The sequence below is a fragment of the Exophiala spinifera genome (genome assembly GCF_000836115.1).
Source record: "Exophiala spinifera strain CBS 89968 unplaced genomic scaffold supercont1.8, whole genome shotgun sequence".
Lineage (NCBI taxonomy): Eukaryota > Fungi > Ascomycota > Eurotiomycetes > Chaetothyriales > Herpotrichiellaceae > Exophiala > Exophiala spinifera.
Window position 1 is genome coordinate 639,945 of NW_015622520.1, and position 14,799 is coordinate 654,743.

Below are 14,799 nucleotides of genomic sequence, written 5' to 3' on the forward strand. Positions count from 1 at the left end.
CCAGTACGGACGACGCCTATCTTGGATTCGGGCCGACAGCTCCACAGGAGGCAACAAAATCGCAGAGTGAAGAATCGAATACCTGTCTAAATAGGAGAGCGTATACTAAGTCTATATTCTATCCTACACAGGCATGTACCTATATTCCACCCAGTGAATTTTCTTCAACACAGGCCCGCCTTGTTGGCCACTAGTAAGACTTGGCTCACCGCGTCGAACTGCGACAGTTTGGTCCGAGTGATTTGGAGGTTGGGGCTTGTCCTTGGAAATCAGCTGCTTGGTGGATTGAACTGGGAGTCTTTGGCAGATTTCCACGGCCCTCCTTCCGTATCATTAGAACCTCGAGTAGAGGTGTGTCTAGCCGATACGAGCAGTCATAGTCGGGATAAGTATTATGAAGTTCGGTGCGCTGGGACCAGGCTTCGATCCTCCAAACTTTTTCTCTTTTCGGTGTTATTTTTGGACAGAACTCTCGATAGACTGTGGTGAGCGTACAAGGATGTGAAGGTGGTGAACACGAAGGTGACGGTAGTGGTGAACATGCATCCTGTCGTCAGACACACGTATACTCGAGTCGAACCCGGACTCGGACTGGACGGGAACGTATCGGGGCCCCATCGACATTTCACTCTTCAGAAGTTCATCTGCGATTATAGGCAATGGCAGGTCATCCGTGAGTCGTCTTTGCAAATGCGGTGGATCTCTTGTGGGGGCGGATATCACGTAGTCTCGATCGACGGACTACTCATTTCTTTTCGTCCTGTTCGCGTTCCTCTTCAAGTGACCGCTCCAAAGTCATGTCCTGACCGATCGAGACCTCTTGCGCGGCCCACAGATCCGCATACAAGCCGTTCATGGCAAGCAACTCCGCATGAGTACCTTGCTCCACGACTTGGCCTTCCTTGAGCACGAAAATGATATCGCTGTCATAGATTGTCCGGAGGCGATGTGCCACAAAGACGCTCGTGCGCGCCTTCTCTTTGAGAATGCTGTTGATGTTCTGCAGCAGCGTCTGTTCGGTGTACGTGTCCAGGGCCGAGGTGGCCTCGTCGAAGAACAAGAGCGGGGGATCCTTCAGAAGCAGCCTGGCGACAGCAAGGCGTTGCTTCTCGCCACCCGAGATCATCATGCCTCGTTCACCCACCATGGTATTCCACCCGGCCGGCAGACGCTCGATGAGATCGAAAATCCTCGCTCTTTGAGCCGCTCGCTTCACGTCGTCCAGCGAGGCGTCGATCTTTCCATATCTGATATTGTGCTCAATGGTGTTGTTGAACAACGGGGTATCTTGCGGGACGACGCCAATGCTTTGTCGGAGGCTGTCCAGACTCACATCGCGGATGTTTTGGCCATCGATCGTTATGTTTCCCGACTCTGCATCGTAGAAGCGGAACAAGAGTCGGAGGATCGTGGACTTGCCGCAACCACTGGGTCCGACGATGGCCACTTTCTTGCCTGCCGGAATCGTCATGCTCAAGTTTCTCAGAATCGGTCGATCAGCGTGGTATCCAAAGCTGACATTCTCAAACTTGATCTCGCCCCCACGGGTCAGGGCCAGCGGCCTGGGATTTGTCACCTCCTTCACAGTGACGTTGACCTTTTGCAGATTGAACAGTGTTTCCATATCCAAAAGTGACTGTCGAAGTTCTCGATAGACCGATCCCAAGAAGTTGAGAGGCACCGACAATTGAAAGACAAGCTGGTTCACCATGACCAAATCTCCAACAGTTAGTGAACCTTCTGCGACCCCATTCGCAGCCATATACATCATCCCAGCCAAGGCACTGGAGAAGATGACGTTTTGGCCGGTGTTCAAGAAGGCTAGCGACGTTGTAACTTTGATAGACGCATCTTCGTATTTCTTCAACGCTTTGTCATAACGATTCACCTCAAAATTCTCATTGTTGAAGTACTTGACCGCTTCATAGTTGATGAGCGTGTCGACTGCCACCGTGGCTCCCTGGTTGTCCGCGGCATTGGCTTGCTTTCGGAACTTTGTTCGCCACGATGTCGTGGTAATGGTGAAGACCGAATACGCAGCCATGGTCGCTCCGGTGATGGCTGCAAACTGAGCACCGTACTGATACGTGAGAATCCCACACACCATTCCTATCTCCAACACGGTGGGAAATATGTGGAACAGCATGGAGGTCAGCAAGAAGCTGATGCCCTTAGTGCCCCGATCAAGCGCTCGTGTCAATCCTCCAGTCTGTCTCGACAAGTGGAAATTGAGATCCAGGCGGAGCAAGTGGGAAAAGACGTTTCGAGCCACGTTTCGTATAGCTTTCTGCGCGACGCTGGCAAAGACGGCGTTCCTCAGCTCTTGAAAGAGAGTGGCCCCGATCCTCGTCACACCGTACGCCACGATCATCGAACCAGCCACAGTCCAAGCCGTCCCACCCACTGCCAGAAAATCAATGTTCATCGAGTCGACAATGTTCTTGAAGTAGAACGGGACGTTGACGTTCAAGATCTTAGCCGACACGAGCAGACCCAACGCAGTACCCACTCGGGCCTTGGTGCCCCAATCGCCTCTCGGCCACAGATATCTTACCATTTCCTTCATGATGGCGAGGTCGACTCTCCGTTGTTCCTTGTTGGACACAACCTTTTCCGACAAGAGAGTCGTATCCTTCTTGGCCGGGTCTGGGCCCGCCTTAGCTGTGACTACATTCTGGAGGGTCTCTGGCTTTGTGACCTCTGCACTGTCGGATCGGCTTGGAGGGCTTTCTGCCACTTTAGCAGCTTGAATCGACCTCTTGGCGGGTTCGTCACGTCTTAGTAAGGCTGATTGAGTAAAAGTGCGTACAGCAATTCTTGACGGTGCGGCTCGGTATGTGGCAGTCCAACTATATGGTCCGGCCCAAGCAAAGTTGTAGACTTGCTGCCTGCCACAGCTGTAAACCGTCCTGGGGAGCATGGTTTGCGTAAGCTGATCCTCGGCTTCTTGCGAGTGCTCTCAACAGGGTTGCTTCCGGACCCTCTCGCAACGGCTTACTGAACAGGACGTTATCATCGATGTCGCATTGAACCGGTCATCGAATAGTCGCGTCGAGGGTATATCGTATAGAGTATATGTTTGGACGTCGGACTACCGCGTGTTTTGTTGAAGTGAATGAGGCGTTTTTGCGGATTATGATGCGATCGCCGTATTCGGCCAGAGTTCGCGGCCTCGGCCCTTGCATTGATTCACCGTAGAGAGCCTAAGCCCAAAATCGTTAGGCTGACAGCACCGCAGCCTCGTCGACGTGGGTGTCCTCATTTCTTAAGTTCTACGGCCTCTGAGTTATTACTGTATGTGCTTTTCGGGCTCTGACAGCTCATAATCAGGCAGGAGCTGCAGGAGAGCAGTCTGGAGGAGTACTAAACAGAATATCAGTGTACGCCAGGCCTGAGGTCCAACGTATGGTAGCGCTGCATGCTTAGCCAGCCTTGTTCTGTCGTCAGCCCTGGCGCTTACATGGCAGAAGTCGCCATGGCATTGGAAAGGCATAAAGGATATACGGATACTCCGAGAACCAGGCATAATTACTTGGCCGTCAGCAGTCTCACCAGATTTCTCCAAAGTTTACTCCATATGTTGGTTGCCTGACACTAAAGTACAGTCCAGAGTCTGGAGACGCTTGGCTATTCCAGCTACTCGACCTGGTAAGGCGTGTGAGCGTGGATGTCCCAAGGCACAGATTCTCGAGGGCTGCATCGTTAGTTGATCAGTGATCAAACCCCCGAAGTATCCTAATCTCGAAGTATAAAGCTCCCTGATCCCTTTCACATTTCCAATCTGACACCCCCTGCTTTCGCACCACACCAATCTTCCAAAGAGACCCCTGCCTCAGGAAAATCAGCCACCATGCCATCAACTGTCGGTGACAAAGTCCTGCTCGTCCCAGGGCTATCGTACGTTTTTGCGAGAAGCATCCTTGCTCTACTGGGCAGCCCTTTTCGAGGATCAAAGGGCGCTCCGACAGTCACCGAACATGTCTTGCAAACCGCCTTTCGCGTTATGTTCACGCACTTCACCACCGGTCAATTGCAGTATGTGTGCATTCCCAAAGCCATCCGAGGCGGTTGCAACCTCCTTGCGCCTTGCGGTCCTAGACCATGACCTCGTGTCGCTAATTCTGGTTCCAGAATCCTCCTCCCCTCGTTCGAGGCCGTCTACATCAAATTCTGCACTCAGAAGAAACTGACCCCTAAGATTGTCGACATTCCCAACACCACAACTAGAGGCTTCTGGCTCGGTGACCCAGACTCGGCAACTTATGTAATGGTCTACTTCCACGGCGGCGGCTTCGTCATGCCTGGACTGGCCCAGCATATCGATTTGCTCTCCCGCTTCGTGCAGTGGTCAGGTGGGAAACTTGCCGTCTTCTGCAACGCATACACCCTCGCCCCGGAGGGCGTATACCCGCTTCAGCTTGCCGAATCGGTCGAAGCACTGCGTTACGTGCTCTCTCTGCCCAACCGCACGCCAGATACGACCATGATAGGCGGCGACTCCGCCGGGGGCAACCTGGTGTGCGCCGTTCTCAGCCATATCTCAGCTCACCCACACCCGAGGTCAGATGTCGTGAAGCCGTTCGATCTCGCCGGTAAACTGCAGGGCGCACTCATGATCGCACCATGGGCTTCGTCGGACGCCTCGAAGTTCAAATCCATGACCGAGTTCGCGAAGCGAGATATCGTGAACCCGGGGTGCGCGAATTACTGGATTGATGCGTACAAGGGTCGAGGAAAGAACATCAAGGACGACGAGTACATTGTCGCAGAACAAGCCCCGCCAAGTTGGTGGTCCGGCGTCAAGGTGTCTTCCGTGCTCATGACAGCAGGGGACCAGGAAGCTCTGCGCGACGCAATCGTCTCTTTAGCAAACAAAATAAAACAAGGAGTCGGCAGTGACGTGGTGAAGCTTGTGGTGGGTAAGAACGAGATCCATGATGCTCCTTTAACCCCATTAGCAGAGAATGAACTTGAGAAGCGGGGTGACCAGAGTCAGGAGGGTGCCATTAGATTGTGGCTCAAAGAAAGGCTGCAGTAAGCTAGATTTTACACTCAACCAGAGAATCAAACAGAAGAAGCCAAACCATTCCCATTGATGTCCGTGTGGATGCGAGACACGCCATATGCGTTTCCAAAACACCAAATAATCCGCGAAAATCTCCATATGATGCATGCATGTCAAATCATGATCCCAGCAACTCCTCGAAGCGATGATATGTAGTAATGGAAAGGCGTGGGGTCATCAGAGGCTCAATCCCTGACATGGTCGGCCATTGGTGGCGCTTCTACTACAACTGAAGCTCGGCGCAGGATTGTGGTATTGTCCTCCTCGGGTCTGGGCGCGAAAAACAGTTGGACAATGGCAGCGATTGAGATGATGGCGCAACTCCACCACGCTGCTGCAGATCCTAGCGAGCTGTAGATGATGCCTCCGAGCGGCGGTGCAACGGTTCTTGCTGCTGAACAGCCCGACATCGCTAGACCATTAACCTTGCCTAGAACAAGCGGCGACTCCGTGGCATTTTTTAGCAAGATCAACAAGCTAGGAAACATGATGATGCAGGTGAAGCTTTGAAGCGCAAGCAGGGCCCAGAGACCCAAGCCTGGATTCGGCAGGGTTGAGACAAAGGGAGCCAAGATGTGCGCGAGAGGCGTTATGGCAGCGAGGGAAAAGACAGACTTCCAGATACCGAGCTTGCCCACGAACATTGGAAAGACAACCCCTTGAAAGAACAAACACAGTACACTGTTTGCCGCAAGGAAGACGCCAACCTTGGGAAGGGTTAGTCCTAACCCTCCTACGAGGTCAAGATGTCCTGGTGATTTGTGTGGGTCATCAAGCAAGTAGACCGGATACAGAGAAGAAAACGACATCTGATGATAGGACATCAGAACAAGGGCGACCGTCCAGAATATGACGGGTTTGTTGAACGCAGTGACTGATTCCTGTAAAATAGCCGAATCTTCGTCATCCTCGATGACGACGTCGGAGATTTGCGGAGCAATGCCGCTTAAGGGTTTGAAAGAGGCGACTGACACCATGGATGCAAGCGAGCCTCTCCGTAAGTCGAAGGCAGGGTCATTCGGAAGTGGCGCGGTGGTAGAAGCGAACGAAAAGCTGTCTCGAATGCTGCTGCGCATGCTGCTCCGGCCTAGGGAGACAGTTATTGACTCGACCGCCGATCCTCTTCGTACTCGTGATCGGAAAAGGGGTGTTCGCTCTGAGATAGGAGGCTCTTCGATTCTAAATTGTTCAGGCTGCCCCAAGCTTGGTCGGAGTCGAGGGTTGGTCTCTTCGAGGAACAACCAGCCCTGCAGCATGGCGATGAGAATTGCCACCACAGCGACTAGATTTGGCAAAAGATATGGATACTCCCCAAAAAGACCGTCCGGCGAAAATAGGTGAGGATAGAATTTTGCAGGTTGTGCTGTAAAGCCTCCTAAAGCTGATCCTACAATTGAACCCAAGCTCCACATGAAGGGCTGAACAGCATACGCTGAGGCTGACATAGAGTGAGCGAAAGAACCGGAGAGATTACAGAATAACTCACGTTCATGCTCCGGCTTCTTGATCATTTCGGCCACCATCGTCTGCATAACGGCAACATTTCCATTTAGGGCTCCACCAACGACTCGGGCAAGAAGGGCAACCCAATAGTGTTTGGCGAAGCCAAATATGAGACTTGAAAGAGCCGTACCTGCTAAAGCGACGAGGATGATGGGCTTCCTGCCATAATAATCTGAAATATTACCCCAGATCATGGCTGTCGAGGCTTCGGCCATGGCGAAGGCTGATATCAGGAGACCAGCATAAAACGACGCATCTTCTTCACCTTTGATGTCTTTGACCATAACAAAGGTATATGCTGTTATCGAGGTGAAGGCGATAGGTTCTGCCAGACGGCAGATGGCTAGATATCATACTAGGTCAGCGTCGTAGAGATGTAGTGGCTGCAATGATGTACATACCCACGACAGCCAACTGCTTGTAGGGAAAGGCGTCATCGTCCTTCCCGGCACTTGCGGTCACTTGATTCACCATGTTTTTGCTACATACAACGCTCGACGGGGCGCAGTCTCGAAGATATATAAAGGTCCAAGTCTACATGCAGTCTCTGCATAGAGTTTGCGCCGGGAGATGTAAGGGAAAGCTATCAAGAGTCAAAGTCCGGTTCGAAACCTTCCAAGTTGAATTCCCACATCGGTATGGAGCGGCGGTGGAAGAGCGGTCTGGCTCCATCACAATTTACCCTTCTCGACATCATGCGCGTGTTCTGAGGAGGGGAATCAACCGTGTGATGGGCAGGCGGCATCTTGATGATACGCGGCTATTGGCTTCGAGCTCGGCCGCGGGCAACGAAAATGGGGCAGAGAGAAAGGGTCCACGCTTGGCCTCCAGAGTTTTGCTATATTATTACCACTCTTATCTCGGTAGTATACTCCCGATCTGCCACCTGGTGAGGTTTAGGCTGATATTAAGGCTGAACTTCGGATATATCCATATGCAGGTCGCCTAGATGAGTTTAGATGGAAACGCGGGTGGACGCTCTTCGGACCGAAGAATTCGTATTGATGCTCTGATGAGTAGGAATGAAGAAGTTCTACTCATGTTTCGAGCTAAAGTAGAGAAACAACGACCAAAGCTGTGCTCGTTTAGCGCTAAGCGCGAAGCAGCAGAAAATTGGCGAGGGCTACTGGTCTGTGAGCATAGTGCTGTTGACTCAGATGAAGGAGGAATACATCGGAGATCTGGTCGCCCGTCGGCGTCGAGGTGTCGAGTACCAACCAAATAAGCAAGGTAGACGGTCGGGAAGCCGCACAGCAAGCCCCAATGCTTCAGCCAGAGGACAAGGACAAGCTTTGGGCGACGAACAGGTCCATGTTCGGCAGATGAGAACTATGTATATGTATAGATGTGTAAGGTCATTGTTCGATGTGATTCTTGGCCATATATGCGAAGTCTCAAGCGATTTATATGCCGGAATCACCTTGTTTGCTGTGACTGACGTCTTGGTGAGGATGAATGGTCTTGAAGAACAGTGAAGCGGCTGAGCCTTGTTGAAAGAAATTGACATACAAGGCTGCTGGCCAAACCAGGGGCAAGTTTGCCGAGAGAACACGACAGCCGGGCATCAAGCTCCGCGTAGGAAGCTTCCATAACGTGCGCTTTTCGAAGAGACGAGGTTTCTCTTCCGCGCGCCAGTATTCGACGGCGACACTGCGTTCACCGCCGTCTATCCCGGTACTTCGACCTTCAAAACACACCGTGTCCGGTCGAAATGCCTGCCATTCCAGCCTGCAGCCTGCGCCAATTGGGCAATTTTCCACGAAAATGGGCGTTCCCAGCACACTTGGTCGCTGGTCGACGGGTCGGCGGATACAGATACATCTCGCTACAAGCGACGCCATCGACGGATACCAGCAGGATCGACGTCGGAAGTAGGTCTCTGTCTGCCTCGTCTCCAGGTTAGTGACGACCACAAACGCAAGCGTTCGCGGGAGGGCGTATCTAACTTCGATCCGCTCAGATGCCAGCTTCGAAGTCATTGGCAGTCCGTACTCTTTACTTTCCGTGACCCTTTCTCCTTCTCAAGATCTCTACACACGTCGAGGAACGTTAGTAGCCTTTGGCGGCGACCCGGACGGCACGGTCTCGGCGCTTCGAATGTTGAACCCCGTCCGTCGAGCCTTGGTTGGAATCCCCTTTCTCTACCAGAAAGTCACGAGTACGTCGCCGGCGAACGCCCTCATATCGACGCGGTCGCCCTTGACCACGTTCACGATCCTACAGCTGGACGGCACGACGGACTGGAAACTGGCACAGAGAAAAGCGTTGCTGGCGTGGACGGGAAGCACGCTGTCGGTGAAGCCGAGCCTGAATGCCAAACTGTCGTTGGCGTACTGGGGCAGTTCCGACGTGACTGGGAGAGGACTGCTTGCCCTCGCGGGCCAAGGACAAGTCTACGCGGTCGAACTGGCCGAGGGGGAGTCCTACGTCGTTCACCCTTCGAACGTGCTCGCGTACACGGCCTCGTCGCCTTCTCCTCGTCCCCAGCCGTACAGATTCAAGTCCAACAACGTCCGGCTGCAGATACCCCTGCAACTGGGAAACTTCTTCCCGTCTTCGAAGTTTGTGCGGACGTTGAAGACAAGCACCGCGTACAAGTTCTTGGCCAACGCCTTGCTCAGAGTGCGGACGTGGAGCCGCAGGACGTTGTGGGGTGACAGGCTGTTCCTGCAGTTTCGCGGCCCGACGACGCTGCTCATCCAGAGTCGGGCACCTAGGGTCACTGACGTTCTGACCGCGCAGGAAGTCAATGAGATCGCGGACGCTCCGGCCGGAAGCGTGGTGGAAGCCATCGACAATGCTCGGGAGGCGGAAAAGGCCAGGAGCGAAGCGTCGGCGTCGACACCATCAGCGACACCCAAGTCTCAACCTAAGCTGTCCACCGCCACGGTAGGAAAGGACGGAAAGGTCACGTTCAGTTAAGCCTGCCTCCCTCCCTCCCTACCTACCTAAGCCCTGAGGTAGCTCCCAGTTCAACAAAACTACCATGTATCGACCCTCAACTGCTCAAGTCAGCCGGCAACGCAGAGCATCTACATAGCATGTACACCAACCAAAGTAAAAGCAAAACCCCAGTCATCAATCACCCACTGCTTCAAAAAGCGTGTTCTGTTCTGTTCTGTTTTGTTTTGTTCCGTTCAATCATAATCACTTTACCTAGTAGGCAGTTTAACTGATTGATTGATTGATTCACCCCTTCGGGGGGTTTGATCCCCTTGTCCTACTGGTGGATACCGTGGAGATGTCTACATGGTGAATTTCGAGGACTCCTCATCCGTACATTCGTTTTAGCTACCAATAGTACGGAGTACACTAGGCGCCAAAGCCACATACGTAAGTAGTACGACATACAACATCCATTGTGGTGGTGATGATGATGATGATGATAAGATTTACATGCCCATGTACCGACAGGAAGCTCGGTTTCCCGCGCGTATACCTTACCTACCGTACCTTAGGTGTATGGTTGGATGCCTTGTATACAAAAGTCAGGTACGCACCTCACGTGCGTGCGTGCGTCAGGTTACCTCCCTAGGTCAAGGCTATACATATATACATATACCATCACGTAGAATTCAAACAACTTTAGTACTAGCGCAACGCCGGCGCAACAAACAGGTTCATCTCAGCCGTTACAGGTACAGGTAGAGATCACAGTCGGTTCTCATGAAACGGTGTCATTGAAAGGCCGTGGTCCCTTCGTCGTGTGTATAATAGATTTAGATAAGAGAGTATAGATAGCATAGGAAGGTGTATAGGTAGGTAGGGGTATATTCCCAAGGTAGGGAGGTAGTATAGGTGAGAGCCTGTTCCTGCTCCTCCTCCTCCTCCAGCAGGAGGTGGCTTTTGGTGTTCGATGGGTCCGGAGCGATCGGTGGTACGTAACGACCTGGTCCTAAAGCCTGCTGCGCCTTACACTTTTCTCACTTTCTCCCTTGTTTTGCGCTGCAAAGGTGTCAAGTCAGTCACTGTTTCAACCTTTTGAACACCTTGAACAAGCAAGCAAGCAAACAAGCAGAGTAGAGGAAGCTCCGACGTTCTCCAATCTTTAAATGACCGGTGACAAACCCGTCGGTGACCGAGGCGGAATTAGATAGATGGACGGATGGCATTCTCTCGCGCACTCGCCCCTCCCTCCTCCGCCCCAACATCAGGACCTTTTGCAGTCAGCATCAGGAGCAGGGGCAGCTGTCGATGAGACCCTTTCACCGGGTCGCTGGTCGCTGGTCGAGTCTTAAAAACACCCTTCCCATTCACCCCAGGCCCGAAGTCCCATCCGCATGATTGCGTAGCCTTATATGACTGAGTGTCATTCAGTCATTTAGTCCGTTGAACCCGGAATGCATCCTAGATTTTCACGATCCAGCATCGGCTGTCTGGTAATCAACCGGTACTGCAGCTTCAGTCTTCACACCAAAAGTTAGACGATATCAAACCCGTTCCCGTATGCTGCTTCCCAATCCCAGTCGCCGCTGGCATGGTTTTCTTGACCGAATGCCCGAATCATGGCCTCTCCTTCAGCATCTGCTTCGACCCCTGTCAGCAGTCTACGGGCATCTTTTTCCTCCTTGCTTGTTGCGCCTTGGCCCCAGATAGTCTTCCCCACAGTATTGATGAAGGTCCCGATTTGTCGAAACGTCAAACTTATGCGTTGTCCTTCAAACGCACGCTCACCGGCCTCCTTTTCCGTCAGGGGCCGTTTGTCTGCCCGGATAGAGTGCAGCCAGTATCGGTTGGTTTCGTCGCCGAGGACGAAAAGAGAATTATGGGCAAGGTGAATTCGCTGAGAAGGTCGTGACGAGTCTTCGTCGTCCTTGCGATAGCCCTCATCCTCGGTCGGCACCGCCGTCTTCTTCATCCGCAAGATCATGGTCCGCTGCGCGCCCAGGCTGAAGTTCACGATGCTGGACCCACGGACAATGTCGAGCGTCTTGTCAGAGTGCTCTGAAATATTGTCCTCGCTGTTCCGATACCACTGGATCAGACAGTGGTTGAAGGGGTGCCCGGTGGCCTTTTCGGCCGCTTTCCTCAGCATGTCGACCGTGCTGTCAAAGGGTAATAACTCAGGCGACTCGTCCGCTGGGTGTCTGTAGATGGGGATCTTGGATCCATTCCCACCCATCTCACCCTGCACAGCGACGAGGCGTGGCACTTCGCCTGAGCGGTGGTACATTTTGGTCCACTTTACTCGGTCTCTCAAGGAGTAGAAGGCGTTCTTCGCCTCTTCACTGTCGATCACGTCGACAAAAAGCCGGCAGTCTCCGTTGCCAATCTTGTCCCCTTGACCTACAATCTTGGCTATACTTTTGTTCTTTCTCCTCTGTCTGGACGGGCGATGCTCCCTATGAGGCTTTGATGGCTCATTGTCTCCCTCGTTCTTTGCGGTCTTGGGACGCAGATCTTTGTCAGCGACTTGAGCCGTAGTCGACGAAACATGCTCGATGACGCTGGTCATACTAGGCTTAGGAGACTGTAAAGAGGTGTCTTGAGATGGCCACCTCTTCCTGGCCGACGGTCTCTGCTTCTGCTTCGTTAATTCCGAGTTGCGACTGTTGTCCGAGCTGCGCCTTGTGGACGGTTTATGGGACAACTTGATGCTGCGATTCTCCTCCAAAGAGTCGACATCGCTGGTTGACCTCTTTCGTGGGGGGCTGTACTCGACCGAAGCAGCTTGGGCTCGCATCTTCGACAGGCCACCCGTGGATTCCTTTTCCGACTTGTCGTCAGCCGTGTTCCCTCCTATTCTCGAAGAAGTTCTTTCGGTTTCCGGAGGCGGAGTGATGAACTCGTCAGACTCAACATTGGAAATCCAGTTGTGGATCTGATTTTTGGACGTATGCGACTTTGTCTTACCAGTTGGACACGGCAAGGTTACTTGGAATTTGGTGGTGAACTCCTCCTCCCGGATCACATCGCCTAACAAACCAGCAATATCGTCTCGAAGTTCTTGGCAGTCGATACCGTTTGCTCCCATGCTGTCGGCCATCTGTCGTACAGCCTCGGTATGACACATCTCGTCGCGATAACCGAGACAGTCCTCAATAATGGTCACCTGTAGACCGTGACAGACTGCGTCAAGGACAGTTGCATAAACTGAAATGTTCGAAAGTGACCCGCAGACATAAATCTCGGTGACGAGCCTTGTCCTGAGGTGCATCAGAAGCTGGGTGTCAATGAATGCTGAATAGTGTGATTTGAGCATTATTAAATCCTTTTTCGAGTCCATGGCAGACTCGATCACCTTCGGATATTGAATCCCAGTAGAGCCAGGTAAGCAACACCTTGGACCTGTCATGGTCATGGTCGGGGTCAGGTAGGCTTCACGGTCTTCACATAAGTCCGGGTTTTTTGACGGAGAAAGACGATCCTCGGTAGGTGAGCGGGGGGAACTGGGGCCATCGTAACACTCACCCTCTTCGTCCTCATTGTCGTGCTCCTGCAGGAACTGCTTAAGGAGGATGGCGTGAGAACCTGTCATAGCAGACCGGGTAGAACGAGGCTGCCTGTATTCGGTTCCAGCCCATATGACATCCCCTTTGGTGCGGAATTCTCTCACCAACGACGTCAAGTCGGGTAAGAAGCCTCGGACGTTGTCGACTGGTAGTCGCCCATCTTGACTGACAAAGTCATTCTGGAAGTCCAACAATATCAACGCCTTTTTGGTCTCGAGAGGTGGACTGTTGGGTAGGAGGTTTGCAGGGAAGAGCATGATTGGGTGACCCAAAAGCTGGCCTCATCCTCTGCTCCGATGGGTGTGATAATAAGGTGTAGAACAGCACTGGTCAAGGGCTGTATACTTCTCTCTGCCCGACCGTGAGCTGTGCCATGGACCTCTGCTTCGATGAAGCCGACTGGATGTCAAGGAGATGAACAGCTCAATGAGTGGTGATGGGGTTTTTAGATCCAGATACAAGCCAGCCAGGGGTGGAAAGCGATTATCAGAGGCTGCTCACAATATTGGACAATGTGGGACCGTTTCACGTCAAGACCTGAACGAGACGGGCCGGGGAGGTTGCCACACTATTAGTGTACTAAAAAGGGCTCCTGTGATGAGGTCGATGGATCATGTAACAGTCGAAGAAAGGTCTGATGGAGGACCCAGCGGTTTCGAGGGCTGAGAAGAACTGGAGGCGGACAAGGCGAGGCGGTGACGAGGAACGTGGGAGGGCGTGACTTGTCACTATCGTTGGGTAAAGTAAATGATGAATGTGCCGTGGGGGTCAATTTCCCCGGAGCTTTGGTGGACGATGGGTCTGGCTTGACGAACAATCTGATCATCAACGCCGGGAAACGTAGCTTGTCGATGTTGTGGGCTGAAGACAAGGTGCAGTTATGAGGCGAACATACAGGTATGTAGTTGGTATTGTAAGGTAGATAGAATAAGATAGTGAAGCTCCAGGTACTCAGCGGCGAGAGCCGACCAGGAAGGCGGGGTGCACCGATCTAGTCGAGGCGAGGTGAGGACTAGTTAGAACAGATAGAGAGAATCAAGTCTCCAGGTGATTGTTGAGAGAGGGTGGGTTGTAGGGAATGAGTTGCGCTGAGGACTGGGTGAGTCGGAGCACGTCTGTTGCTTGTCCTGGCCGTGGCTTGTTTAGTGTAACGGTGAATGGAAAATCCAGATACGGGAAAAGGGACGACAAGACCGGGGCAGGACATCTACCTTGTACTCAACTTGTCAACTCTGTCAGTACAGAGTATGGGACTCCTTAGCAGCACTAAGATTCACTTGAGGCCCACTGGAGGCGATGTACGAAAAGAGTAGTGGGCAGATGACAGGCGCTAGATAGTTGAAGGGGGTGACGGGGAGCGAGCATGTTTTTCCCTTGCGAGTTACTCCGTCGATACTGGACGCAAAGAGACATGGATATGTGGCTACGACCACTGCCCATTGGCCAGTATTCACCGAGAAGAAGCAGAATTCCGAACAACGAGTCTTGGAGTCGAGAATCTGCAGCTCATACTGTGGTCTGTAGGCACAGGTTGAGGCTCTAAGGGACTCGGCACATGTCGACCATTGTGCTCCGTACCGGCACCATTGGCTCACCCAAAACTGATCTTGGGTGCTTTAAGGTGCTTAAAGATGCTCAAGGGGCTGCCAGTGACTCGGGGAGAGAAAGGAGCCTCCATTCTACCGTAGGCTATAATTTACTGCCTGCCCAAGGTGCCTCCAATACGGAGTATTCCCTGCAGTATTAGGCTATTCCCTGTTACATTGGGAGTACGGGCTA

The 14,799-nt window shown here is 52.6% G+C and overlaps 5 protein-coding genes across 5 annotated transcripts; 2 read left to right on the forward strand and 3 right to left on the reverse strand.

The window, feature by feature from the left end:
* Positions 1–745: 745 nt before the first annotated feature.
* On the reverse strand, positions 746–2,920 carry PV08_10241 (iron-sulfur clusters transporter atm1, mitochondrial; the record flags this gene model as incomplete). The annotated part of the gene is made up of 1 exon (XM_016384556.1): positions 746–2,920. The coding sequence occupies one exon, from the start codon at positions 2,918–2,920 to the stop codon at positions 746–748; it is 2,175 nt and encodes a 724-aa protein (XP_016231158.1).
* A 930-nt stretch (positions 2,921–3,850) lies between these two features.
* Positions 3,851–5,038, forward strand: PV08_10242 (uncharacterized protein; the record flags this gene model as incomplete). Its single annotated transcript, XM_016384557.1, has 2 exons — positions 3,851–4,035; positions 4,132–5,038. 2 exons carry the CDS (start codon positions 3,851–3,853, stop codon positions 5,036–5,038), a joined length of 1,092 nt encoding a protein of 363 aa, XP_016231159.1.
* A 212-nt stretch (positions 5,039–5,250) lies between these two features.
* Positions 5,251–7,042, reverse strand: PV08_10243 (uncharacterized protein; the record flags this gene model as incomplete). Its single annotated transcript, XM_016384558.1, has 3 exons — positions 5,251–6,503; positions 6,552–6,911; positions 6,970–7,042. The coding sequence occupies 3 exons, from the start codon at positions 7,040–7,042 to the stop codon at positions 5,251–5,253; spliced, it is 1,686 nt and encodes a 561-aa protein (XP_016231160.1).
* A 1,237-nt stretch (positions 7,043–8,279) lies between these two features.
* PV08_10244 (uncharacterized protein) lies at positions 8,280–9,490 on the forward strand (the record flags this gene model as incomplete). Its single annotated transcript, XM_016384559.1, has 2 exons — positions 8,280–8,466; positions 8,529–9,490. The coding sequence occupies 2 exons, from the start codon at positions 8,280–8,282 to the stop codon at positions 9,488–9,490; spliced, it is 1,149 nt and encodes a 382-aa protein (XP_016231161.1).
* A 1,498-nt stretch (positions 9,491–10,988) lies between these two features.
* Positions 10,989–13,277, reverse strand: PV08_10245 (uncharacterized protein; the record flags this gene model as incomplete). The annotated part of the gene is made up of 1 exon (XM_016384560.1): positions 10,989–13,277. The coding sequence occupies one exon, from the start codon at positions 13,275–13,277 to the stop codon at positions 10,989–10,991; it is 2,289 nt and encodes a 762-aa protein (XP_016231162.1).
* Positions 13,278–14,799: the final 1,522 nt, after the last annotated feature.